The sequence below is a fragment of the Syngnathoides biaculeatus genome, chromosome 9 (assembly GCF_019802595.1).
Source record: "Syngnathoides biaculeatus isolate LvHL_M chromosome 9, ASM1980259v1, whole genome shotgun sequence".
Taxonomy (NCBI): domain Eukaryota; kingdom Metazoa; phylum Chordata; class Actinopteri; order Syngnathiformes; family Syngnathidae; genus Syngnathoides; species Syngnathoides biaculeatus.
In genome coordinates this window covers 4,847,748-4,874,970 of record NC_084648.1, presented here as the reverse complement: position 1 = coordinate 4,874,970, position 27,223 = coordinate 4,847,748, and the positions used below count along the sequence as shown (strand labels likewise).

At 39.2% G+C, this 27,223-nt stretch overlaps 3 protein-coding genes across 7 annotated transcripts; 2 read left to right on the top strand and 1 right to left on the bottom strand.

The window, feature by feature from the left end:
* Positions 1-973: 973 nt before the first annotated feature.
* Positions 974-11,344, top strand: LOC133506081 (sodium channel and clathrin linker 1-like). 4 transcript variants are annotated; one of them, XM_061829827.1, is made up of 17 exons: positions 974-1,297; positions 1,394-1,520; positions 1,855-1,980; positions 3,827-3,903; positions 5,444-5,534; positions 6,286-6,377; positions 6,510-6,687; positions 7,142-7,240; positions 7,747-7,818; positions 7,938-8,012; positions 8,123-8,262; positions 8,449-8,641; positions 8,832-9,028; positions 9,178-9,256; positions 9,623-9,715; positions 10,676-10,755; positions 10,841-10,889. In XM_061829827.1, exons 2-16 carry the CDS (start codon positions 1,410-1,412, stop codon positions 10,730-10,732), a joined length of 1,680 nt encoding a protein of 559 aa, XP_061685811.1. In that variant the 5' UTR covers positions 974-1,297; positions 1,394-1,409; the 3' UTR covers positions 10,733-10,755; positions 10,841-10,889. The 4 variants fall into 4 exon arrangements, 3 of the variants coding, with proteins under 3 accessions (XP_061685811.1, XP_061685810.1, XP_061685812.1); XR_009796395.1 differs by lacking the exons at positions 10,676-10,755; positions 10,841-10,889 and adding an exon at positions 10,345-10,456 and having other exon boundaries at positions 9,178-9,281; XM_061829826.1 differs by having other exon boundaries at positions 10,676-11,344.
* c9h4orf33 (chromosome 9 C4orf33 homolog) lies at positions 10,459-12,933 on the bottom strand. 2 transcript variants are annotated; one of them, XM_061829830.1, is made up of 6 exons: positions 12,803-12,933; positions 12,091-12,284; positions 11,877-11,937; positions 11,719-11,770; positions 11,424-11,623; positions 10,459-10,916 (listed from the first exon to the last, which is right to left on the bottom strand). In XM_061829830.1, the coding sequence occupies exons 1-6, from the start codon at positions 12,841-12,843 to the stop codon at positions 10,820-10,822; spliced, it is 645 nt and encodes a 214-aa protein (XP_061685814.1). In that variant the 5' UTR covers positions 12,844-12,933; the 3' UTR covers positions 10,459-10,819. The 2 variants fall into 2 exon arrangements, with proteins under 2 accessions (XP_061685814.1, XP_061685813.1); XM_061829829.1 differs by lacking the exon at positions 12,803-12,933 and adding an exon at positions 12,355-12,796.
* LOC133506080 (sodium channel and clathrin linker 1-like) lies at positions 12,842-27,061 on the top strand. Its single transcript, XM_061829825.1, has 22 exons — positions 12,842-12,948; positions 13,272-13,319; positions 13,477-13,547; positions 13,763-13,815; positions 13,954-14,026; positions 14,676-14,731; positions 15,525-15,660; positions 16,312-16,434; positions 16,589-16,654; positions 17,491-17,561; positions 17,749-17,839; positions 19,397-19,488; positions 19,644-19,821; positions 20,562-20,660; positions 23,059-23,130; positions 23,244-23,318; positions 23,421-23,563; positions 24,548-24,740; positions 24,858-25,054; positions 25,471-25,549; positions 26,146-26,241; positions 26,436-27,061. Exons 2-22 carry the CDS (start codon positions 13,286-13,288, stop codon positions 26,493-26,495), a joined length of 2,058 nt encoding a protein of 685 aa, XP_061685809.1. The 5' UTR covers positions 12,842-12,948; positions 13,272-13,285; the 3' UTR covers positions 26,496-27,061.
* The last annotated feature ends 162 nt before the right edge of the window (positions 27,062-27,223 follow it).

Here is a 27,223-nt window from a genome sequence, read left to right as displayed (position 1 = left end):
CTCGCAGGTTAAACCTGATCTGGCAAATGATATTTATACAAGGATCCCACAATGATTTAAAGTGTTTTCTAAAAGAGATGAGATTCATGTGTGAATATCTTGTCCATCCCATTCAGCAATGCACAACAGAACAGCTGTTTTTTATGTTTACAACTGCAGAGAAAAATCTGAGGAATCGACTAGTCATGGCAGTGTTGAGACAAAATTGTAAATCTGTCACATTCATTCATTGACTGGAAAAACAGCCATTTAACTTTGAGTGAGAGACATAGAGACATGGATTAATCACCAACCGTAGGACACATATACTGAGTGTTCACACTTATGTTAAAAACTATGGACTATTTTACAGTCTTCAATGAACCAAACATGCAAAATGGGGGAGAGTGGCGGTGCTCAGAAAAAAAATTGAGGTCCCATATATGCACAACGAAAACATCTAAATTCCGTACAGAAAGGTCAGAGCCACGATTCTAGCCTCAAACCTCAGAACTGTGAGGCAGACATGGGCACACTGTTATTTCTCAATTAAGTTGTCAAATTATAGGTTGTGTCTGGAAGAGTTGTAAAAGTCACAAAACAGCGAAAAGAGCTTGGCTATGGGTTGAGGTTTTGTTATTGTTGTTGTTTTTTAATTTTTTTTTTCAAACTGAGTTATTGTAGTATTAACAATAGTCACGAAACACCATCAGATGACAGTGTCACTGTAGAAACAATAATTTCAAGTCATTCTTAAGTGCCAGATGCATTTTAAGTAGATTTTAATCTTTTTTTTTTTGCAAAGAAATAGTTAATTTATTGTGATGGTTTTGATTACAATCTTAGAATATGGCACCAAGACATTAGAAAGTGTGCTCTAGACTTTTTTTTTTTTTTTAATTCAAATGTTTAGCTTCTATTTGACCAAATAGCACGCCACACAAAGATATAATCATGTGACCTCAAAGTTGCTTGTTTTAAATGGCCAAATTGATGTAACAAAGGAAGGATAGTCAAATGCTGCTATAAAGCCATTATTTAATCTTCAATCTGCACAGTATTTATTTTCTCGTGGAAGTCAAATAACCTGAAATTATTCACCATTATGAAGTAAAAATATCGGATGACTCATTTTAATACCTTTTTGACGATTATTTGGCGAATTCAACCTCCAAGCTACATCCCCTTTTACGTATGAACTTGTTCACAATGATCAGTTTTCTATTAATACTAATTTTCTATGTGGTACTTTTATGTATAGTTTATAAGTGACCATGTGAGTGTCGAAGTTGGAAAGTGATGTCAAGGAAAACGACTGGTACAGTAATGTATTCAATTCATATGTTTTAGTTTTGAATAGAAATGGTTAAAAGGTATTTTGTTTTTTGATGAGATTTTCATATTATCTTTGCAGGCTGCACAGAGAGCAGATGGAGCCAGTCACAAATCAGCTTCGGTTGCTACAATTAACTTCGGGAGTAGTGTCTGAGGAGAATGAAATCATTAATAACTATGAAACACAAGTCCAACTTTTTCAGCAGGTCTGCATGTGCTCATATGCGATTTTACTTTTTAGTTAATTTCATACTTTGGTGCGTGCACTATATCCACATGAAAATATTTTGTGGGGTTCAAAGACTTCAATGGAGTGTCCTTTACAATTATTACGGTTTCTTGTGTTTTCAGTAATAACTTTGGACTTTCCCTGTTTAACTTAAATCACTTAATTTTTAATTTATTTTGGATGTCCTGCAAAACTTTTTTTTTCCGTTTTTCTTGGCCGTGGATTGTAAAATATGTTTTGGTCTTTCACGTTTACATATATAATTTAAATGGCTTAGAATGTGTATCAGTGTATTTTCTGCATTTTAATAGGAGCGGATGCAGGTCAGTGAGTTGTGGCAGACAGCTGCACAGGAGCTTGACCACCTACAGGAGTCCTACTGGAGAATGTTCACTAATGGACTCAATTCCAGTACTCCGGGACAACAGCTCATACAAGTATTTCCATCTTAAGATGCACAGTATTGATCCAATAACTCTTTACAATTGACTCTGGCAGAGTACTCAAAAGAAAGACGCTCTCTCTAATATGTGTTTTGACTCTTGCTACATTTGTCAGATATCATCAAAAAAGTATTTCACATCCAATAAGCCTACATTGTAAGTTGAGGATTTAGTGCGATGAAAAATGTCCAGATCTGCTTGATCTTGTGTTTGAACGGAAACTTCCTCCGCAATCTCTATCTCTATCTATGTTGTCATTAAAATGTTGGCATTGATTTCGAGGTCACTGTATAAAAGATGATTGTACTTTGCCAAGCAAGTGACAAATATGAAACTGCATTTGAAAGTAATAGGTGACTGACCAAAATAGCTATAGATAGCATCAAATATCACTTCAGGATTTTTCTTCACTGAGCTGAGTTGTCACCTAAACCCATTTTATATCTAACCACATGGTCATTTCAAGAAGGGTGACTGGAGGGTGTGTTCCAACTATAGAGGGATCACACTCCTCAGCCTCCCTGGTAAGGTCTTCTCAGGGGTACTAGTTTTTGTCCTGGCCGTGGAACAGTGGAACAGCTCTACACCCTCGACAGGATCTTCGAGGCTGCATGGGAGTTCGCCCAACCAGTCTACATGTGTTTTCTGGATGTGGAGAAGGCATTCGACCATGTCCCTTGGGGAGTCCTGTGGGGGGTTCTTCGAGAGTATGGGGTACTGAATCCCCTGATACAAGCTGTTCGGTCCCTGTACAACCACTGTCAGAGTTTGGTCCGCATTGCCAGCAATGTCGGACTCGTTTCCGGTGAGAGTTGGAATCCACCAAGGCTGCCCTTTGTCACCGATTTTGTTCATAACTTTTATGGACAGAATTTCTAGGCATAGAGAAAGGGTAGGCGTAGAGGGTGTCCAGTTTGGTGGCCTCAGCATCACAAGTCGTGATCTCTCACTGGAGCGATTCGCAGCCGAGTGTGAAGTGACTGGGATGAGAATCAGCACCTCCAAATCCGAGACTATGGTCCTCAGTCGCAAAAGGGTGCCGTGCCCTCTCCGGGTCGGGGATGAGATCCTTCCCCAAGTGGAGGATTTCAAGTATCTTGGGGTCTTGTTCACGAGTGAGAGATGAATGGAGCGGGAGATCGACAAATGGATCAGTGCAGCGTCTCCAGTGATCCAGACTTTGCATCGGTCTATTGTGGTAAAGAGGGAGCCAAGTCGAAAGGCAAAGCTCTCAATTTACCAGTCAGTCTATGTTCCTAGCCTCACCTATGGGCATGAACTGTAGGTCGTGACTAGAAGAACAAGATCCCGGATACAAGCGGCCGAAATGAGTTTCCTCTGCAGGGTGTCCGGGTGAGAAGCTCAGTCATCCGGGAGGGGCTCAGTGTCGAGCCGCTACTCGTCCGCATTGAGAGGAGCCAGATGAGGTGGCTGGGGCATCTGATTCGGATGCCTCCTGGTGAGGTGTTCCGGGCATGTACCACCGAAGAGACCCCAAGGACGACCCTGGACACGCTGGAGAGACTATATCTCTCAGCTGGCTTGGGAATGCCTCAGGATCCCTCCAAAAGAGCTGGAAGAAGTGGCTGGGGAAAGGGAAGTCTGGGTAACCCTGCTGAAGCTACTTTCCCCGTGACCTGACCTGGAAAATCGGCACATAATGGATGGATGGTCATGCAGTTGTTTACATATCATTATTAATTCCCAAACTCTCCTTGACTGACTAGCCAACAATCTAAACTTTAGTTTGCCTTTTCCCTCCGTCACTATATGATAGGTTCCAGGCAGGAATATGTTTGGAGTCATACCATACTAATAGCAGCCATCTGTCTTTTGTCAGTCACAGACCAACTGTAATTTCTCAAAGACAATGACAGGCCACAGTGCAGAGGTGGAGGACCTCCAAATCCAGCTCAGGTAGCTAAACTTGGAATACTGTAGCTTTGGCAACATCCATCTATCCATCCATTTTCCATACTGTATATCCACACGAGGGGCGTGGGTTTCCTGAAGCCTATCACTAACCCTTAGAGTTTTGAAGGAGATGTGCTAACAAGTTGTCCACCGTGCAGCTGCTTTTGCAACATGTATTTTGAAGCAAGACAACCTTTTTTATGTTGCCACCATTTCCACATTTTTTATTGTTTCCCTGCAATTGCTGAATCTCTCACTCAGAGTCAGCTGGGATACATTCCAGGTCATCTGCAACCATTATGAGAACATTCATTCATTACTTGTTCTCATTACACTGGGGAACACAATTTTTGTAGAGTTAGGTCTGACAGGATGTCACAGAGCGTTGGCCTCACAGTTCAGAGGACAGGGGTTTGAATCCCGGCCCCACCTGCTTGGAGTTAGCATGTTCTCCCTGTGCCTGAGTGGGTTTTCTCCGGGCACTCAGGTTTCCTCCCACATCCCAGAAACAATGCATTACCGGTAATTGTAGACTAAATTGCCCCTTGGTCTGATATGCGTGGCTGTTGTGTGGCAACCAAGTTCAGGCTGTACCCTGCCTCCTGCCTGATGACAGCTTGGATAAAATGCAGCACTCCCACGACCCTTGTGAGGATAAGCAGATCAGAAAATGGATGGATGCATAGGTCTGACAGCTGTTTTTAACTCATTTTGGGTATCTAAAACTCTCAATTTTCGCCATCATGTCAAGTTTTGAACTATAGATCCCCATTTTCTTAAAAATATGAAGGATAGTCTTGATAGATATTTACTTGCTTTATAAAAAAAAATGACAAGATATGACAGAAAAACGTGACTGCAATGTTTACTTAACACTATTATGTTCTACAAAAGATATGGGACAAAACCTCTTAATTCCTACTATGCTAGCTTTCTGCTGCAGATATTGATATTATTGACCGATTGGGAGATGCACACACCCCTCACCACACTGTCTCAATTATGACTGCACAAAGGATTTTCCACGTAGCTGCAGATGAGTTGAATCGTAATCAGATGGCAGGCCTTGCAATAACTCATCAGTGAAATTTTGCTTACCTGTAGGCTAAGCTGTGGATGAAAACAACTTGGCGTGCTCAAAAAAAATCTTTCTGTGAAACAAATACAATAACAGTTGATCATAAAACCTCACAATTGGTACAATTAAAAAAATCATATATATACTTATATCAATATAAGTGCAGAAATGTGAATCAACAGAATGTTTGAAATCTTTTTTTCCTGGTAATGTCTCAAGTTTTCCCAGTCACTTGTTTCTTGACAGAATTCATAGAGCATGATCATTAGTGCGCACTGAGAATAATGTATCGTGTACTAGCCGTACCCGTGGAATGTTATTATGACAGTGTTGTACCACTTTAATGAAAGCAATCAAGAACAGGAAGTCATATGGATAGATAGACACATGCTTAATAACTTAAATGTAGTCATCAATTAAAACAAGGCTAGTAGTAACACGGTGTGTGTTTGTGTTGTGTTGTAGATCAACCAAGGCTGAGCTGAGAACAGCCACAGCCAAAGTAGATGAGATGACCCACCAGCTCCAGTCTGTTCAGCAGCAGCTAAAGAGACAGGTGAACAAAGAAATTGTCGACAGTTTTGCATAGGATGGTCATGGAGAATTTCCCACTACCATAGCAGAAGTTAAAACAACCATTCCGTAATTAGGTTTTTTTCATCCTTAACATTAACAAGACAGTTACTCAAACACATTTTTTAAAGTTTCAATTTTAGACAATGTGATTTCCAGTACAAAGGTAGTTGTCACAGTGTTCTTCATACGCCACAATTTTTGTCAACTTTTTTTGCAAGACTAGCCATTTATAGTTTGGGTGGCAAATGTAGTCATTCTTTACAGAACCAATTTGTGTTCTCAGAGGTTTTGGAGGAGAGGGCCTGCTCACACTTCTGTTGTAGTTCTTAGTGAAGATATTTGGTGATACACAAATCAGTGCTGGCCCGTCAAGTTCATAAACATGAAACTCATCACCTTCTGCTTTGTGTAGCTGGTATCAGTCATGCTGGAACAGAGAATGGGTTGTTACCCATCCTGTTTTCACACACAAAGTTGAACGTATAACACACAAAGTTGAACGTATAACACTGGTCAAAATACTTTTGGGAACTAGGAGTATGAGGGAAGAATAAGGAGTCTTGTTCAAACCCTGCTTTACTGGTGATGATCAAAGGAAAGTCGAAATATTATACCTCAATGATATTAAAATCTATGTGAATAAAAAGCTATGAATAAAATTTCGCACCATGCAATTTTTGATTTTTTTTTGGGTGTGTGTGGTTGGGGGGGGGGATGCCATGCATGTTTAGGAGGGGAATGAGGAAGAGGCCCAGAGTCGAGAGGAAGCAGCACAAAGACAAATTCAACAGCTTCAGAGAACCATCAGTCATCAAGAGACCAAGTGATGATGACAAAAACTGTTTTATCCTCAAACACGTATTGTCCTGACTCATATTGTTATATTACTTGTGAAATGTATGGGGAGATCATTCTGGGATTTTCTCAAGAGCTCTTAATGTTTACATTCACTCAGAATAAAAGATTCATCTCAGGAGACAGAGACTGCACTCAAAGATCTAACTATGTGGGAGACTGCAGCGGGGAACCTAAAGGTCCGTTGTGCTACTTTAGAACAGGAGAAGTATGAGGGCCTAGAGAAAGTGCGAGAGTGTGTACAGATGGCTGAAGAGGCAGCATTGCAGAAGGATGAGGTACATATATTTTCTCTTTTGCACTCAGTAACCTTAACCTTTGGAACTTGACTGGACTTGAATGTACCCCAATCAACCTATTCAGTATGACTGGCATATTGATTTTTTTTTTCTCCTTTGGCCTATGGGGCAGTTACGATGGTGCTAAATGAGCTCTGCTTGAGAACGACTGACCAAGAAATACAAACAGGCCCTCGGCTCATTAAAAGTTTGGAAAATATGCTATTAGATACAGTTGCAAATAATGTCACAAGTTTCATAACTTAAAATGACTGATTTTGCTGTCTGTCCAATTTAAAATGACCTTATTGGATGACATTTTTCAGCGTGAGCTACTTAAAGAGGTCTGTCACCGACCAGTTTTTCTAAACACATACATCTGAATATTAGATATAGCAGTGGAGATCGATGCACAAACTCTTTAACCTGATGACTCTCCATTTATTCCCCTCAGGCTCAGTTAAGAGCAAAGCAGTTGAGCGAGGAGCTAGAGAGGACAAAAAAGGCCTTCCAACAGTTGAGCCAGGATGCTACTGTTTGCTCCAATGAAGAGGTAGAGGACGCTCCATGTTAGGATCTAAAAACTGCTGGTAACTCATTGAGCAGAGTCGGATATGACAGTTACCTGTTTTAAAATATATATGTCAATTTAAAATGCTAACCCATTTGAGATTCTGTGGCGTGTCCTCGAGGGAGCTATGGACAGCAGACCTCCCAGAAATCGTGCTGAACTGCAGTTTTGTAAAGGGAAATGGCCTCAAATCATCCTGATGGTTGCGCATGTCTGACATGCAACTACAGGGAACGATCGGTTGAGGTTATAGCTGCCAAAAGAGAGAAAAATAGTTATTAAATTCAAAGGCTCACTTACTTTTTCCTCTCTGTCCTGTGAATGTTTAGATTACAAAAAATAGGAGACATACAGTATAACTGTTTGTGTGGTATTAGTTCAAGCAGACTATTTTTGTTTCAGGCTACATTTGCTGACCAATTTATGCAGAAATTTTATAGGTTTCATAAATTCACTGCACTGACACAACTGTACGACCTCTTTAACAGTTGAACAACATCCGTCAGCAGTGCAACACTGAAATGCAAACTATGGCGGAGGAATTGTCTCTGCTGCACCTGGCAAGTTTTACAGAGTTTAGGATAAATTCCTCTGCCATAAATCTCATTCATTTTAAATATTGTTTTCTAACACCTGTCTCGACCTGACTCTTCTTGTTACTCCCCCTCCGCCTGTGTAGGAGTGTGTGGACAAACAGTCCCAGATTGAGAGGTTTAAGCGAGAGAGAAAAGCTTTAGAAGAGGAAGTGGCAAAGGTAGATGTTTCAAGTACTGGAAACAGCTCCATCCAGAACCAGCATTTTTTGTATGTTTTATTTTGCAGAACAGTTGTATTGGTACGTTTAATTAGATGTGTTTATTTTAGGTGACAAAGTGCAAGGTTGAGCACGAGCTTGGGAGAATTGATGCCCTTCACCAGAAGTGTCTAAAGGCAGAGCAGATGAAGGATGAAATAAGTACCACTTTGCAACGTACCCGAAGCAAACTAAAAAAGTTGGAATCAGAGTAGGTGGAATAATTAGATCATGGATTCACTTCTAAACCCAATTAGTCATTGCATCATGTTGTTATCACTATAGTGTGTTTTAACTCCAATCACACACAAACAGCCCTTCAAAGACCACAGTTGGCAGATTGCATCTAAAATTGCATTGTATTATAATTTCATTTTTCCATATTTTATTTTTTTAGCTACAGTGCAGAGTTGTCCCGATACCAAGAGGAAGTGCAGACACTAAAGGGTTTTCTGAATGCAGCAAGAGAGGATTGTGTCAGAATCAGTGCTGAGCGTCTCCAGTTGCAACAGGAGAATGTTCACTTCCGTAGAGAGATGGATGAGCTGCGCAAGGCCACCTTGCAGGTCCAAAAGAACGCCAAACAACAGGTAAATATAAGGACTGAAGAAATAGCGTGGGTGAGGATCTTACTGAGAATACAGAACAATTCAGCAAAAGCAACCAGGGAACCTACCTGTTTGTCATATTCATTTTAGATACTCTTTAATTTTTCACAGATGCCTGGACAACTTTTGGGATATTGGCGGGAGATGAAATGATCATACTTTACTTTCGTAGATCACACAGATGGAACAAGAATACAGCGTAAAGGAAAAGGCATTAAAAGCACAGATGACTGACCTGGAGGAGAGCAATCGCAACTCAAGTGCTGATCTGATGCGTCTCCTCACAGCACAGCAGAAAAGTATCCAGCGCTGGAAAGTGGAAGCCCCGAATATGGCCCAGGCTTTTGAAACCAGAATTAAAAATCTGACGTAAGAACCGAAAACAGCAGATTGAAAACAATAGGCACTGACAGAAATGTGATGTGAAACTAAAGAGTTACTTTTTAGAAGGGCCATGAATTACGTATTAGCACAATTTAAAAACAAAGTATATAGCTGGTTTGTTTGTTTGTTTTCAGAGATGAGCTAAATCAGTACCAACAACGTTCACATGTGTTTGAGATCCAGCTCATGAAAAACAACGACACTATTGTGGAGGTTTGTCAATGAGGGAACAATTGAGGTGATGAATGATTTGGTCCTGGTGTTTGCACTTCCTCCCACATTCCCAAAACATACGTTAGACTAAATTTCCCATAAATCTTCAAATCAATGTTGGTGTGAATTCTTGGTCTGATCTGTGACCAGTCTAGTTTGTACCTTCCCCTCACACTAAGTCATCTGAGATGGTCTCTATCTGCCTTTTGACCCTGAGTGCTATCAGTAGTAATAACATAATTTATTCATATCATTCTTTAATACATGTATTGTATTATGTGTAGGGTCATTAGGATTTCACCATATTTCTCACACGCTTAGAAAACAAAAAATGTGACAGTATGGTTACATATTCTGTTTGCACAGTACGAAAGACAACTGTCAGAGTTTCGAGAGAAGGTCAGTCGCCTCCAGAGACGACTCGCCGAAGTTGAGCAACGCACGACGCCTTCACAACAGGTACGACTAATGATCAACACACTGCAGTGCTTTAACGACATAGTGTAATGTCCATATAAGTCCAACATGTGGTGCAATGGCCGACATGACAACAGCTTAGCCATACCATCGACCTTTGGAAAGTACCTTACTCACGTTCAGAAGGATGTTAATTTAACTGTTAATTACTGAGGATTTTGTGCCATTAAACCGCAGAGCTTCATGTTGTATTGAGCTATCTTTTAAATACTATTTTAAAGAAAAAATAGGGAAAACCCCATCATAATATTCATGTTTCTAATCAAACTGAAATTTTAATGTTATGTACATGATCAGAAGTGTACAAGTATACACATCTCAAGAAAGAGTAAGTGAACCCTTTTGGTTAACATCGGGAAGTGCTTCTTTAGAATAAAAAAAAAACTCTGGTTTCATTGACTTGGTTTTCAAATAATAATGTTTACATGTTCTGTCAAATAGTTTAAGCAGACTGTGTATTTTTGTGATTTATATGTAGATCAGATCCCATTTTATGACCCAAGTTATGCAGAAATCCCCATTTTCGCAAAGGGTCCACAAGCTCTTTCTTGCAACTAACTGTATGTACGTGTCATTTGAATTGATGTTGATGCTCTTCTTTTAATTGACAGCTCTGATTTGGCACTTCAGTGAGGGAGAACCAGTCTTCATTCCTCTAAAGCTTAAACAGTCAGTCTTAAGCATTGAGAACATTCACAATAAACACTAAAAATACAAACTCCAGATGTGTGTACAATGTAAAATTTATGCTTAATGACTTACCACAAAATATTTAAATGATTACTAATTCATTCCCTTTTAATAGACGGGAAAACACTCTCAAAATAACCAAATAAATTAAATGGAAAGGATTGTTACAATCATTGCCACCAATATTTAAAATGTGGTGTTAAAAAATACAGAATATGTGGAATACACAGAATGCACTTTGTATAATTACAGGCAAGGACTTTGCCTAAACCACCGGCACACATGACTGAAAGATCCATTTCGAATTGAGTGATGTGTGAACACAGGCTGATGTACGTAGTTGCATCCAAGTACCGGAAAGCCATCAGGGAGCGAATGAGTGAGTTTCTGAAAAGCTCATGGTTTCCCCTTCCACAGATCAGACTCTGGCTGCTCCCAACCATCCCCCATGATGCTTTGAAGGTGGAAATTTCCAAAATACTTTAGGGCGTGGCTAAGACAAAAAAAAAACCATAAAATCCAATGCAAAATGTACACATACACATACATTGACTGCTGTCATATAAGACAAAATATAGACTGTCCATAGCGATTTGTAAAAGTCTGTAAAATCTTGAAAATGTATTAAAAATTGCTTTGCAACCAAGTAAAAATTCTAAACATCCTTCTGTGGTCCTGAAGATGCATTATGGATTTTTTTTAATATATGGTACAAGTAATCCTATTTCTCACTACGCATATTAATTTTACAATTCCAATTGTGCACCAATGTGAACGAGTGGTTCACACTTCTGCCTCACAGTTCTAACAAGTGGTATATATAGTTGGACAAATTGTGTCAATTCACTGAAATACAATGGATTTCCAAGTCATTGAGCAGATTCAAAACGATCTTGGTGTTTCAGGGAATGCCCGATTGTTTTTTGTTACAATTAGCTGCAAAAGACAGTGACTGTTTGGCTGTGAGTAATATCGTAATTATGTCAAATGGTATACTCACAAGTTTGGCTTTTGTCCCTCAACTAGCTCATCACTGGGTATGGGATAGAGTGCTTCGTATGTGCGCTTCTCTCCAGAGCCATGAATCGCATAAGAGTTCATCTTGTTCACATTGGGAGGAAAGTACATCCAGGGTAGAAGAGCCTCACCCATCCATTTGTCTCCGATGATTGTAGCACTAAAATCTATTGGCAGTTGCGTCTGGAAGGAGGTACAAGGGAAATATTTTAAAATATAGCACAACATATTAATAACCCATAATGAACCCTTTGATTACTTCCATTATATCTGTCTACCTGGAACGCTTGGCCGACCCCTGACAGCAGTAATACCAAGTGCTGACCGTGTCTGAAGTGGAAGCACAGAAAGCAGCACAAGATAAAGCTCGAGTCTCCGTAGTGTGGTTTTATTCATTAAATGTCCGTGTGGGTGTCTAATATTAGATTTTACTTACGGACAAACCTCCACCTCTAAGTAATTGTCTGTAGTACTATCGAGAAAGAAGGACTCCACAACTGAGGAGATAAAGGAGAAATCTTTACATTTTTAAAATTAAAACCATGTACCAAATATTTTGACGACGTATTTGTTTAACATCAACACACACTAACGCTTTTCCTAAATAAGCACGCATAGTATGGCCTACCTTCGTCTTAGTTCTCACTTACCTTCATAATCCCAGAGTCCAGGGAAGGGCTGGCCGGGTGGTCCTGCTGGTGCCTCAGGGTCATTGAAGAAGGGAGCAATGACCTTCATTTTTAGCCCTCCAAAACCAGGAGAGAAGATGATCCTGATGGGGTCATGAGTTACAGGATTGCTGTCCCAGGTGTGCAGGATCTCAAACTCGGCTTGCATATTTGGGCTGAAAATATATCGTAAAAAGACCTTGAGGTCCCATCAAGATGAAGTACAAGAAATAAAAGCATACTTACAGAGAATCACGACCCAGTGTCATGCAGATGATTGCCACAAAGTGGACTCCACGAACTAACCCCAGTTTGCCCATTCTAGAAACTGACTAACTCTCATTTTGCTCTCTCTTTAACCACTTCAGCTTCTCACATTATCACTGTTAATTCATTTGCGCAATGTCTTATCATATTAGGTTAATGTCCAAAGTAGTAGTGCTCACATCTTATCAGTAAAACGAACCTGCTTCGGTCAGAAGCACACAAGTGAGTAATACATGGGTTCGACAGTACTGATCAATGGAGAATATCATCACTCAGAAAATTAACTAGGATAAATAAATGTCACACTTTGGATTTTTTTTTATAGAGGCGTTAGTGTTGTTGTGCACAATGCCTATACGCAACAAAGTAAACTGCTACAGTCAAGAGCATAAATGTTATTGGTATTTATCTCTATGGTCAGCATTACCTGTGTGAACAGTACTTCCTTGTTGGAGAGTGCGGAACCATTACGTCTGGTAAATTGCGCACGTCGGAACAATTCAACTGTGCGCACAAAGCTTAGCTGTCATTGGCTGCTGTTGTCTTCAAAACGGACGGCGCAACTCGATTAACGTAATGAACCCAGAGTTTTAACATTTTTAAGAACAGTTGCAGGTCGTTAATCGGAATTCACGAGGTTTTTTTTTTTAAATAGGTGACCCAGTCGTAGCGACAACGTTTAGTTTGCTTCCTGTCTGTATATAAAACTAACGCACTAGTAGCTAGCGTCGTTCTTCTCCATACGTTTCGTTCAGCACCAATCCAACCCCCCACATATTGATACTTTATAGCTAAATTGTAAAGCTTCGAATGCAATTGCCGTAACCAATGCTGTTGGTGTTCCTGGGTTCGTCTGACGCGCTACAAGTTATAGCATAATTTTTGCTTACGTCTAGGCTGTACCGCAAACATGGAGACAGAGCTTGAATTTCTGCGTGATCAAGGTAAGGGAAATGGAAAAGTAAAATTATTTACAATTCGCCAACTTATCCCCTGAACTACCCAATACCGTGCATTAAGAAGACACCTGACAAAATTCATGGAATGGGAAATGAGTGTTTGCATATTTTAAGTGAAAACGTGCAACGTCTGTGTTCTTAGTCCGCAGGCTGAATTCTTCTCTCAGCCTGTATCAACAACAGGGAGAGCATGCGCACACCAAGCTATCACAGGTACAAAAGAAATAGCTGTTTTATAAATATCAGTTGTAACAATTAAACCTATAGATTGCGTATTTAGTTAACAGTATAGTTGACTTAAGTTGCGAGGGAAACTGATTTGTGTAGGAGAGATGTCATCCTTCGTAGAATGCGTATGTATGTTCGCTTAGTCTGAATGAATTGTGAGTACTGTATTATAGACTTTTCCATGAACTTTTTTCTTTTAGGTTGAAGAGGAAAGGAGGACTGAATTTTCTGCCCCTTGGCTCTGTGATAGGAGGTCTGACACAGTAATCATGATGTCTTGTAAATTTTAGAGAGAATTAAGGAACAAAACACCACAAAGATAGTTGAGTTGTATCATATGATTGTTTAAATGTACTATTAACAACTTGTAATTAAGTTTTGTCTATTACAGTATAATGGCTCCACTCGTAGCAGAGTATGATCGGCACATTGAAGAAATGTCTCAACAGCTGCAGAAATACCAGGTAATAAACACAAGATTAGCTATTTTAACAAAACACACCACTCAAGGTAAATGGAGAAAGTATTTGAACCTGTCCCTTCAATCGTGTATTTAAAGGAGGTAAATTTAAAATTATACTACCAGTATATTTGAGCCACGCTCCTTTTATGGATCTTAGTGTATCCGGCGTAAAAATTGTGCCAAACATATGTGCGTTCATCTGAGATGACACGCTGTGGCGACCCCGAAAGGGACAAGCCGAAAGAAACTTTTAGTGTAGCCCACTCGAAGTGAGAGACTACATGTGATTAGGATTGATCTGTCTCTTATTTAGATTTTATTGATTTGACACAAGATAACCAGATTAGCAAAGGTATTTTTTAGACCTCTTCCAGTCAAAAATTTCAACCAGTCCTCCTTAATTGTGTTGTTATGGTCAGTCACAGATTTCCTCCAAGTGGCATAACTTTTCAATGCTTAAAACTCATTTAATATTCAATATTTTAAAAGTGCTTCCAGTAAAGGCCAGGGAAATATGTAATTATTTTTAGAGGACATCTCACTTTCAATTTACACCTGTTTCATTGCTCGCGTAAAACATTTTTGTAATTGAAATTTTATTCCTTGTGTCCGTTTCCTTTGGATTTATGAACTTCTATACATGTTTACAGGTGTCCATGACAGATGTCAAAGAAAAGCTGGAGACTGTTGTCCAGGAAAATGAAAGGTATCTGAGATCTGTTGCCGTTATATTTGTGTTATGCAAAAAAAGAAGCTGGAGCGAAATATATAGATAAAATCCCCGCCAAAAGTATCGAAATACCAAGGTACATACCTTTGTTTTTTTTTGTTTACTGAAGACATTTGGGTTTCAGACCAAGAGAAGAATATGGGACAAAAGTCAACAGTTCCAGCTTTTATTACGTCATTTACATATAGATGTTAAACATCTCCGGAAAGAACACCTTTTTGTTGGAAGACACCCACTTTTCAAGTGAGCAAAAGTATTGGAAAAGACATGATTAACTTTGTGAATAATATATAATATTTGGTGGCATAACCCCTACTTGGAATTACGGCATCAAGGCTATGACCCATTGACTTCACCAGAGTTGCATTTTTCATTTGCATTGCTTTTCCAGGCCTTTTCTGCAGCCTCTTTAAATTTTTGTTTGTTTCTGGTGTTTTCTCCCTTCAGTTATCACTTCAGGAGGGGAAATGCATGCACTATTAGGTTAAGGTCTGGTGTTTGACTTGGTCAATCTAATAATACTTTATGATAATAATACTTTCAACTTTGGTGTCGCCAAATGATTTGCTGGTGCGACTGAGAAATTTGGTCGGGATTGGCAAAACTGGAGTTATGCAAAGGATGTGTTTCACTGATTCATGTTATTTCAGTTATTTCATGTTATTTATGATTATTGTTATTGTTATATGAAGATACTGTATTTGACTGTAATCCAGACTAGTGTTTTTTTAATTACCGTTTTTCAATAATATATCAATTACCTTGGCAGGCTGCATGCAGAACTGAGGGAATCAGTTGAGAAGCAGCTTGAGTCCTCCACAATGATCTCTGGTGAGGGGTTTAGCCCAGTTGAAGAGGAAGCAGTTGTTAAAAACCTCCAAAAACAAATCAAGCTGTCAGAAAAGGTCTGAATGCTTTCCCATTTGATTCTTCAAATCTAAGCATGTTGTTTGGCTTTTTGTTGGGGCTTGATATTTCAGTTACTGTTTCACATGCAGCTACTGTATGTGGTGTACTGGTTAACAGTCATATGAAGAAAATGTCCATCAGTGTGCTTTAATATTTTCAAAAGTTGGTGAATGTGTCAATTCTCCCTGCATTTTGAATTTGAAACTGACCTACCTGTAGTAATACATCTGGTTCCATTGTACCGTTTAGCACTTTAAATTTTTAAACAATTTTACACCAGTTGCATTTTGATCACATGAAAACATCCATGATTTATGTTTATTATCAGCAAGTTTTTACTATTTGAGGGTAGCACATAAAAATTACCTGCTTTTGGCAATTCTTTAAACCATTTGTCTCATCTCACCATAATTCAGTTCTTCTCAGAGTCTCCCTAGATACTAACGCCAATTTGGATGAAATGTTTGGATTTCTATTTCTTGCTATTTGTGCCTACTATATCACATTCCTTGACTAGTCCATTTAAATATGTCTGAAATGGGGAAACTTGCTGTCATTCAACTGATTATAATGTTGTTTGATTGGTGAATGACCCCTTCCCTTTATGTGCATGCATGGCTTTGAATGTCTTCTGTGCATTTGAATAGGAGCGGATGCAGGCCATGGAATTGTGGCAGACAGCAACGTTAGAGCTTGATCGCCTCCAGGGGTTTTACCAGAAGAGCCTCGCTGATGGAAAGAATGCAGATGCTAAGGAACAGCAGCTCAAGGTAGTCCTCATACAATGACCTTCACAGCCAACATATTTACTATTTTACTTCCTGGAGTAAATATCACAGCACTGTTGAAGCTAACTGAAAGCGTTTAAACTTGGCTGATTAAAACCATAAAACAAACAATAACAAAGACTTTCTTTTCTCATAGGATCAAATTTTAGTTACCCAACAGCACACACACCAACTCCAAGTGGCCAATCAGGAACTACAATTGGTATGTAATCGGATAAGATTATCTTTATTTGTCCCAAAATGCAGAAATTTACATTGTTTTAGCAGCAATAATTGATACAGGAAACAAAAAGTAGTATCGAACAAGGATAAAGCCCAATGTGGTGCCATGTTGCCATGATTCCATAAAATGAGCAGGCCTGGCTCCCGGAAGTCCCTCTCATGTCTGTAAGGAACGCAATGCCGTTTGTGCTTCTGTCTTATTGTCTCATGATAACAGACTGACATCGTCTCCTTGCTTGACGCCTTGTCGTAGCACGACATCCCAGTCTCCTCCTTCTCAGCTCACTCTGGCAGCCATTGTAGTGGTAGCACGGAATTCAAACAGATAATGCCGGTTGCAAACCAAGGGGCTAAATCTAATTTAAGACAGCCCAAACTGCATGTCCATGCTTAAAAAGCAAAAGAAATGCACTGAGGTACAATAATCCAAACAAACAATGCAAAAAGATAAGAAAAGCAAAGCTGAACAATTAGCCGGAACTACCAAAATAGGGGCAGAATAATGGGTGGAAATAATAGTTAAATTTATCTATGGATGGCTGATGGCTCTCACGTTTGCACCTTCACCCACTCAAGCTGTATGGTAATATATGTGGAAACTCGATTGGAGTTGAATAAAAATATGAGAGTAACACTGTACCCATAAGATGTATTTTTAATGAGAGGACAAAGCTAGGGGTCTAAGGTTTACGTTCTCCTATGTGACAGCAGTTACAAAGTAGCATTGTTGTAAATGGATTTTGAATATCTACTGTTTTGTTTTGAGTCAGAAAATCATGCTACACAGATGGCAAACTTTTTTCTTGTCGCACACAGACCAATCAACAGCTTCTAAAGACTGTGACAGAGCAGAGTACAGAGATGGAGGGGCTACGGAGCCAGCTCAGGTAACTAAATAACTTTTTGATTTACAATTGCTGTCATTGAAGATAATCCACTGCAATTATGTTCATTCAAAGGTTGCTGGGTACAGGGTCCAGCAATGCCAATGGTTGTGTTGTCGTGTGCTAATAGGGGTGTATAATTCAGAACATAAACTATAGACTGGAATTTTCTCTCGTTGTTGTGTTGTAGAACAACCAAAGGTGATTTGGGGACGGCCACAAACAAAGTGGAGGAAATGAACAAACAACTCCAGTTGGTTCAACACCAACTTAAGAGACAGGTGAACACATGAATGTTTTAAAAATTGATAATGTGGCTTGTGAGTAGAATTGGTGGCACAACTCTGTTTTTGTTATTACAGCTTATGTGATGTTGCTAAGACATTTTAACCAGTGAGTAATACAGATTTTTTGCCTTGTTTTGAGATTACTGTAGGGATTATGCAGGTTTTATAAAAAATTAATTAATTTAGAATGGAAAGATAAAACCAGAGTGACACAAGCATCACTTCTGGTTTTGCGTAATTTTTAAATTCTATGTTTACAATTCTAATTTTTGATGTAGAGGGGGGACCGTGTAAGTTTAATACGCATGACATTTAGGGACAATGACAAGAAACCTTTTTATTAAATATTGATTAGTCTCAAAAACCTTGCTAGACTTTATGAATTAAATATGAATTCTCGATAACCAGAGGCATTTTTGTTCCCTTGAACTCAAACACAAAAAAAGAAGCATGTAGTGAATTTTTATAGAAATTTGAATGGGATCTAAGAGGGGATTCTACAACAAAAGACCAATACAAGACAACAAACAAATCAAACAAAGACAGATGAACATTGGCATAGGAAACTGAGTTGTGATGTGAGGGAATCAATGAGCGTAAAATGGCCATGGACGTTGCTGGGGTTCTTGTTCTTGTTAACTTAACCCAAATATGCAACAATCTGTACTTTTAGTAGACTGCAAAGTTGGATTTTCGAATGTTGATCACGATCAGGGCAAGTGGGTCGAGCTTACGGAGTTTGGCCAGAGAACAGGTGCTCGCCAGAGGTTCGGAGCGGATGCATGGTGTCCTCTTCCGTCCTTATCCATGGGTCTCGAAGACCCCGGAGGGTAGCTTTGAACTCGTGCAAGGATGGTTTGCTGCCAAGGCTGGTCTTCGGCAGATCCGTGTCACCTCAAGGTGAGGTCGGACCTTTCAGCTAGACTGGTTGGTCGGAGGAGAGACCGGCAAGAGGGAGCCCAGGTGAGAGACCACAGCTGGGTGTCCATGACAGGGAGAAATAAAGATTAGCCAGACCAAACCTATTTATGGCTGAAAAGTAACAAAAGGTTACTTTTACAGCCCTATTGTACTCCTTTGTCACCACCTTGTCACACCAAACGGAGCGTCAGACCCCGCCTCCCATTTCATATTTGGATTCTTTTGTCGTTTAAACCAGTGCATATGTAAACTATCATCATATTATATTCCAGTCACGTAGTCAAATCTTATGATTATTGACGCGCGTCTGCAGTGGCATTCAGTCGCCTCTAGATGTCGCCCCTCAACCTATTGTCCTGACTTGCCTGAGGAAATGGTACGTGCAAGTATAAAGACACCTTAATTCATGAGAAGTAAATTCAAGAGTGTCCCACCAGGAGACACGCTTGAGAGACTTTTGGGTGGCCAGGCAATGACTTGGGATTTCCGCTCAAGAGCAGGGGGGAAAAAAAAGATGGGGGAGCGGAAACGCTGAGCATCGGCCTTTGCCTTGTGACCCAACCAGAGATAAGCACAAGAAGATGGATTGATGGATGGTGTAAAGGCTATGCCCATACTGTGTGTTTTCAGGAGGAAGATCTGATTGAGGCTCGCAGTCGAGAGGAAGGAGCAGAAAGACGAATTCAACAGCTGCAGTTAACCATCAGCCAGAAAGAGACCAGGTGAGTACGCGAAGGACTCTAGCTTTATTTGACATGGCTCTTCTGATAGTCTCACGTGGTTGCTTGAGAATTTGTGCCGCATTATATATCCTTTCATTTTGTCGTTGCCATTTTTTAAGTTCACTATCAGTTTATTATTTTCTTCATTCTCCAAGGCTCAAAATGACATCCCAGGAGGCAAATGATGTTCGAGGAGAGCAAACTATTTGGGAGCAAATGTCAGGGAACCTTAAAGCCCGATGCACTACCTTAGAACAGGAGAAGTATGAGGCTCTGGACAAAGTGCGAGAGAGTGTGCAGATGGCTGAGGAAGCGGTACTACAAAAGAACGAGGTGAATTGCATTCTTTTATAGCCCCTGTGAATATTGGCATTGCATGTATTTGTCTATGAACTGTGCATTATAAAAGGTTTTTAAATCAGTCACAACTTCAAAGGTGTCAAGGCAATCAACTTATTGCAACTTATTAATGTTGCATCAAGGGATAGGTGAGCAGTGACACCAGCTATCGGTACCAGGACATTCATTCAAGGTATTGGTTCCCTGTGAAGCCTGCTTGATACCATGCAACAATACCAAAGAGAGAAAAAACAGCGTTGAGTTGCCACTACACTGCAAAAGTTTGACACACAGCCAAATCTTAATGTGCGTCAGAAAGAAAGATCTTTCTCTGCAAATCTCTGTATCTGTGTTGATTGAAAATGTTTGAATCAAAAGTGGTGTCAATGAGTTCTCAAATGACTATTGGTACTGGTATTGGCCTGAAAAAAAGTGGCATTGGTCGTTCCTAGTTGGATCTCACCAGGAAAACCCTGGCAAACCACTGGATTCATTAAACTTTGCCACCTCAAATTTCTTGTGAACACAGGAGTTGGTCCATTGGTCTCTATTTCCATATTTTCTGTGTCCTAGTAATAGCATTGTTTTATTACCATAACTATTCATAGTGTACGTCTGCATACCATTCCAAGTATTCATGTGTATGTTTTTGAGAACATATACAGTAAATGAATTTGGAACAGTCCATATAGATACATACATACATATCTACACTGTATGCTTGTTTTCCTGAGGCTCTATTACGAGAAAAGCAGATAACAGAGGAGCTTGAGAAAACGAAGAAGGTCATTCCACAGTTGATAGAGGATGCTGCTCTGCGCACCAGAAAAGAGGTAAGGATATTTCTTTTTTTTTTTAATAAGAAAAACTACTATGGGATTATTTCTGCAAATATTTATAATTTGTACATTTTGCACACATTGTTTTTCACCCAATCCACATTTATACCTCTCATTGACCAGTAGTAAGTCAACTTTCCCTTTTATATATCCTGTTAACATATTCTAATAAAGCATAAACAATAACAAAAAAAAGTTTCTCGGCCTCAAACCATTTAACTGGTTAATCCAGCTAAAACTTTGTGTCATGGGAAAGTGAGCTGTCAATCTTAGTCACTAGTTGGACTTCAACAGTCGGGTCTGAGAGCAAATCTTGGTGACAGAGGCCTTGAGCACTGGATGCCTTTGGGGGTTTTATCCCCAGGGTAATTAAATATCTAATGGATAGTCAAATATTAGACATTGTTGCAGGTTTAAAAATAATCTACCTATCACATGTATCTCCTATTTTTCTTCAGAGATCTCATAAATACAGGTCATCTCTGTGCTATTGTTCTTGTGGAAACACACATACATGCATACATCAACTGATCGTTCATTCCTCTGTATAATTAAAAAGTTCTCACAAAGCCAATACACCCTTTAGAGAGTGCTTCAAGAAGCATAAAACCAATATTTCCTCATAATTGCCTTCACAAATACAGGCAATCTGTTACAGACATTGTCATTTTTGGATGAGTTTTGTCTGGTTCACTGACCCAAAGATTAAACCGAAAGGTTTTGATGTACTTTCAGATATAATCGTGAAAACTGAGTCAAGTTTGCAGGAAAATATTTGTCACATTTATGGCACTAACTCATAACTCTGAAAATGATATCCTTGGGATTATAAATAAAGGTATATATAAATATAAAATTTAACATGTATTAGATCATTTAAATGTGCTAAGAACAGTAGTTGAAAGGACAGCTACACATTATTAGGATAGATCACTCATATGTTGTCTTTCATTATGAACATAGAATTAAACCCCCACATGTGATACATTTTGTAGGTACAATTTGTCAGCCCGTGAATTTCAGTGGTACAAAATACAGTTGAAGCCAAACGTTTACAAACACTGTGCAAGAACACACATTTCATTTTGAAGTGAAGTCAGACTAAACCTCCCCTGTTTCAGGTCAATCAGGATAACCAAAATTATTTAATTTTGTCAAATGCTACTATAGTGAGAGAGAAAATTTTATATTATTTTCTTCAAAGTCAAAAGTTTACATCCACAAAGAACTTGGGTAAACCCAGATGATGAGGTCATGGCTTTGGAAGCTCCTGAGAGGTTAAATGACAACAGAAGTTAATTGACCGCACACCTGTGGATGTAGTTAAGACCATACCTCAAACAGTTTTCATCCTAGTTTGAAATCATGGGAAAATTTAAAAGAAACTGGTCAGGAAATCGGAGAAAGAGTTGTGGAGCTCCACCAGCCATCACACCGCTCAGGAAGTAGACATGCTGTGTCCCAGAGATGAACATGCTTTAGTATGAAGTGGGTTAATCAACCTCAGAACAAAAGCCCTGCACCTGAATGAAGCCATTTCTCCGAAAGAAACATAAAGTAGACAGATTACAGTTAGTAAGAAGACACCAAGACAAAGATCTTAACTTCTGGAGACATGTCCCCTGGTCTGAGAAAAATAAAGTGGAGCTGTTTGCCCATAATGACCATTACATGTAGAGGAAAAACACGGACCCTTGTAGATTTGTGAACACCATACCAACTGTGAAGCATGGAGGTGCCAGAATCATGTTGTTGGGTTGTTTTGCTTCAGCAGGTATTGGATCTCTTCCATGGAGATAAAGCAACATCTCAAGACATTAGCCAGGAAGGTAAAACTTGGGCGCAAGTGGGTCTTCCAAATGGACAATAATCTGAAGCGTTCTGCCAAAATGGTTAAAAAGTGGGTTGAGGATAACAAAGTCAAGTGTCTTGGAGTGGCCATCACAAAGCCCTGATCTGAATCCCACCCAAAATGAATGGGCAGATCAGAAAATGTGTGTGCAAAAAAGGCAACCAACAAACCTTAATCAGTTACACCAGTTCTGTCGGGAGGAACGGGCCAGGATTCTAGCAGAGTATTGTCAGAAGCTTGTGGAAGGTTACCCAAAGTGTTTGACCCAAATCATGCAGTTCAAAAGAAATGCTAGTCCATACTAAGGAAATGAATGTTAACTTTTGACCTTGAATAAAATAAAATTCTCATTATTGAGCCATTTGACAAAATTAACTAACTTGGGTGATCCTGACTGACCTGAATCAGAAGCGATTTAGTCTTATCTGATGTCAGACAGTGAGACAATAAATGAAATGTATGTTTTTGCTCAAGGTATGTAAACCTCTTGCTTCAACTGTATATTATATTGGAGCTTCATGAGAGATTAATGTTCAACAGGTGGATAATATACGCAAGCAGTGCAATGTTGAACTCCGTCATATGGCTGAGGAGCTGTCTTTATTACAATTGGTAAGAGTCGCAGAAATCATCTTAAGTCATATTTGCTTTTTAGTGATCTGCTTTTCCAGTTTGTAACTCCTACTACCTGATTGTTTGTGTCATGACTCTCCCCCCCTATGTAGGACTGTGCAGACAAAGAGTCTCTGATTGAGCGGTCTAAACGAGAGAGAAAAGCTTTAGAGGAGGAATTGGCAAAGGTATCTTTGAACTGAAGAATATGCCACATTTATCAGTGTTTAAACATGTGTGTCCTCAAACATGAGGTTGAATTTATTGTTGTTGTGGTGTTTGTGATTTAGGTGACTAAAGAGAGCCGGGCAGAACCAGATCTTGGAAAATTTGATGTCCTTCACCAGAGGTGTCTCAATGCAGAGAGGATGAAAGATGAAATAAATATCATTTTGCAAAGTACGCAAAGCAAACTGAAAAATATGGAAATGTGGTAAGTATAATACAGTAAAGCCTCGGTTCTCGAGCGTCCCCGTTTTCGAACAAATCGGTTTTTGAATGAAAATCCCGAGATTTTTTTTGCTTCTGTTTTTGAACGAAAATGGGGACTCAAACGCCCTGACAAAACTCTGAAATAACATATTGCGCGCGGCCAGACCAACTGACCCACAACGCACTTTGCTGTGAATTGCCACGGCGCCAAAAAAACCTGGAAATAGCATAATGTGTGCGGCGCAAGCAGGTGACCCACCCATGATGTGTTTTGTTATTGTCAATTAGAACACCCCCTGAAAAAAAAAAAAAACCTAGAAATGACATTGAGCGCGCAGCGCAACCAGCGCACTTTTGTTATTCTGTATAACGCAGCCTCTTTATACAGACGTGTCCCGGTAGTGACTATTGTTTTTCTTCTTATCGAAGACTACCGTATTAACCCCCAATCATGACTCCAAAGAAGGCAAGTTATTCTGCACTTTTGTTAATAAAAAAAGGTTAGAAGGCTGGGGGCCGAATTGCTATATGGCATATATGTACGATATGGCAATGCACTCCCAGCCTAGCGTACTCTACTACTAAAGCAAACATTTTAAGCAAAAAATAAATTATTTATTATATAAAGTATTTAAACTTTACATGTATTTCTATTATGATGTTTATTATCAGGAAAAGCTAAAACAAATGCTTTAAAAAGCCCCTTTTTTTTACGCTAGGAACGCATTATTTCTTTTTCCATTCATTGTAATGGGAAACATCGATTTGGTTTTCGAACAAATCACTTCTGGAACCATTTTCTGGAACGGATTGTGGTCGAGAACCGAGGCATCACTGTAGTTTGATACTTGACTGTTTCTTCCCAATGATTAATAACTTCCTGTAATCTACAAGGCAGATATTCAGTTGAAGTTATTATGAAAATTTAATTGTATAACTATTTGTCCAATAATTCTCCGCCATCTTTCCATACGGTTGTCTTTAGTTACAGTGAGGAATTGTCCCGCAGTCAAGAAGAAGTGCAGCGGCTGACTGGCTGTTTGGCTGCAGCAAGAGAGGACTGTGTTAAGATAAGTGATGAGCGACACCAGCTTCAACAGGAGAACTTTCAGATACGCAGAGAGATGGATGAACTACGCAAGGCCTCCTTGCTTGTCCAAAAGAAGGCCAAACAACAGGTAAAGCTGAATAAACAAGGTACTACAAGAAAGACATACTATGAGAAGTATGCTTTACAATTGAGACGAATAATAAAATATTTTAGCGAACATGTGAGCACTCCTGTCTTTTTCCAGGTGTCACAGATGGAGCAAGAGTACAGCCTGAAGGAGAAGACACTTAATGCAAAGATGACTGACCTGGAGGAGAGTAGTCGTAACTCAAGTGTTGATCTGATGCGCCTTCTCACCGCACAGAAAAAAAGTATTCAACGCTGGAAAGATGAAGCGAAAAATATGTCCCAGGCCTTTGAAAGTAAACTTAAAAATATGAAGTAAGAATCGAATAATTAATTATTGACCCAAGAAAGAATTATTATAAGGCTCTGTAGTGCAACTCCTCCACTCCCCATTGTGTAAATCAAAAACTGTTGTTTGAGTACTAATATGGGATTAAAATTTATATATATATATATATATATATTATATATATATATATATATATATATATATATATATATATATATATATATATATATATATCTTTTTCATAAACTAGATCGCGGCATATTTTTATAAAATGGGATTCTTTTTTTTTCCCGTTGTCCTATACCTATGTTGAATCTGCACTCTTGACTTTTTTCAATTTTTGTGGAGAAACAAACGTGCATTATATATGAGAAATTATGGTAAATCCATGGGTGAGGTGTTAGTTCTGTGAGATGCTTTGACCATTTACTTTTTCTTTCAGGGCAGAGGTGAATCAGCACAAGCAGCGATCACACGAGTTAGAGCTACAGCTTGGAAACAATCTCAAAATAATCGAAGAGGTGTGTGTGCAACACAGCATTCATTTTTAGTCAAGCAGCTATGCTTTAAGCAGAGTTGAACACACTTTTTTATGTTAACCTCAGCATCATAGGCAGCTTAAATTCTATACAATTAAAATAATATAATAGATTATTATAATAAAGATGTTGGAATGGGGCGACATGGTGATGCTGCTGTAAAGCGCTGGCCTCTCAGTTTTGAGGACTGGGTTTCAAATCCCAGGTCCGCTTGTGTGGAGTTTGCATGTTCTCCCCGTACCTGCATAGGTTTTCTCCAGGCACTCCGGTTTCCTCCCACAGTCCAAAAACATGCAACATTAATTGGACACTCTAAATTGCCCTTAGGTGTGATTGTGAGTGCGACTTGTCTGCGATTGGCTGGCAACCAGTTCAGGGTGTAGCCCGCCTCCTGCCCGTCGACAGCTGACATGGGCTCCAGTACTCTTGTGAGGATAAGTCGGTAAGAAAATGAATGGATGTATAATGTTGGAATTGAGCACTGTGGTGCAGCTGTAGAGAGTTGGCATCAAAGTTCTGCGGACCAGGGTTCAAATTTAAGCAGTGGGACAGTACTTTTTTTACTATTGTTTATGCAGTATGCGAGGCAGCTAGCTGAGTATCAAGAGAAGGCAAGCCGTCTCCAAAGACGACTGACGGAGGTTGAGCAACGTGCAACTACTGCTTCACAACAGGTACATGTTAAGCACATGGTTGCCATGGTGATATTTTGACACTGGCCTGCATCTTGAATACTGAGGTGCAAGTATGAATGAAGTGAAGCCTACAGAATATATCCTTGTTTTTTTACCCAGCAGCATAACAGTCAACATTTTTAAATGTGGCTATGTGCAAATAGTCATGTAATTGTATCTGTCTCCCTTTGCAGATTACAGCTATGGCATCCAAGCAAAGAAAAAACTACTTTTGTGATCCAAAGCATGAGTAACTGCAGTTTTCACAGATCTAGTAGAATTGCGATGGTTGTCTTTTTTTTCCCATAACATATTGATACAATGTTGAGTTTTACGAGTTGCTTAAGTCTGCAAGTCTACCTGGTTTCAGTCCACCGTTTTCTAAATGTTTTTCAGTTCTATAAACAATTTAGAAATGTGCATCTTGCCTAGATCCCCAACTAACACAAATAGTATAATTAATTTAGATAAACTTTCACTTTCAAGAAAGTTTTCAATGTTTGTTCAAGTATTGTTGATATTTGTTGTTTGGAGGCGTTCCAAGCCTGCAAAATGAAAGTTTACCATAGGATAAAGTGTCCTGGTGACATTGAGATGGTGTTATTTGTTTTGTATATTTGTATATCTGTTTAATAGCAAGTTGTATATAATATGTATGTTTTGTATATAAAGTCATTAAAATGAAAAATAAGTTACATATGTTGCCATTGTTAGGCCCATTATTTCGTTGTGTGTGCTTGTATTGTTATTGTCCATGTATTAAATGTTAGATTTGTTTTTCTCGAAATTTCCCCATTAAACAATGATCAGAATGAACACATCAAGCAGAAATTCTCATTTTGAAACGGTCACAGCCCCTTTTAGACTCTTTGAGATGAGTTTTATTTTATTTAAAATCCAATGACTTTTCTTGATGTAGGTGATTAACATTAAAAAAATTTCACCTATGATTCTTAAGTGACTACAGTGTTTAAAGTAACTT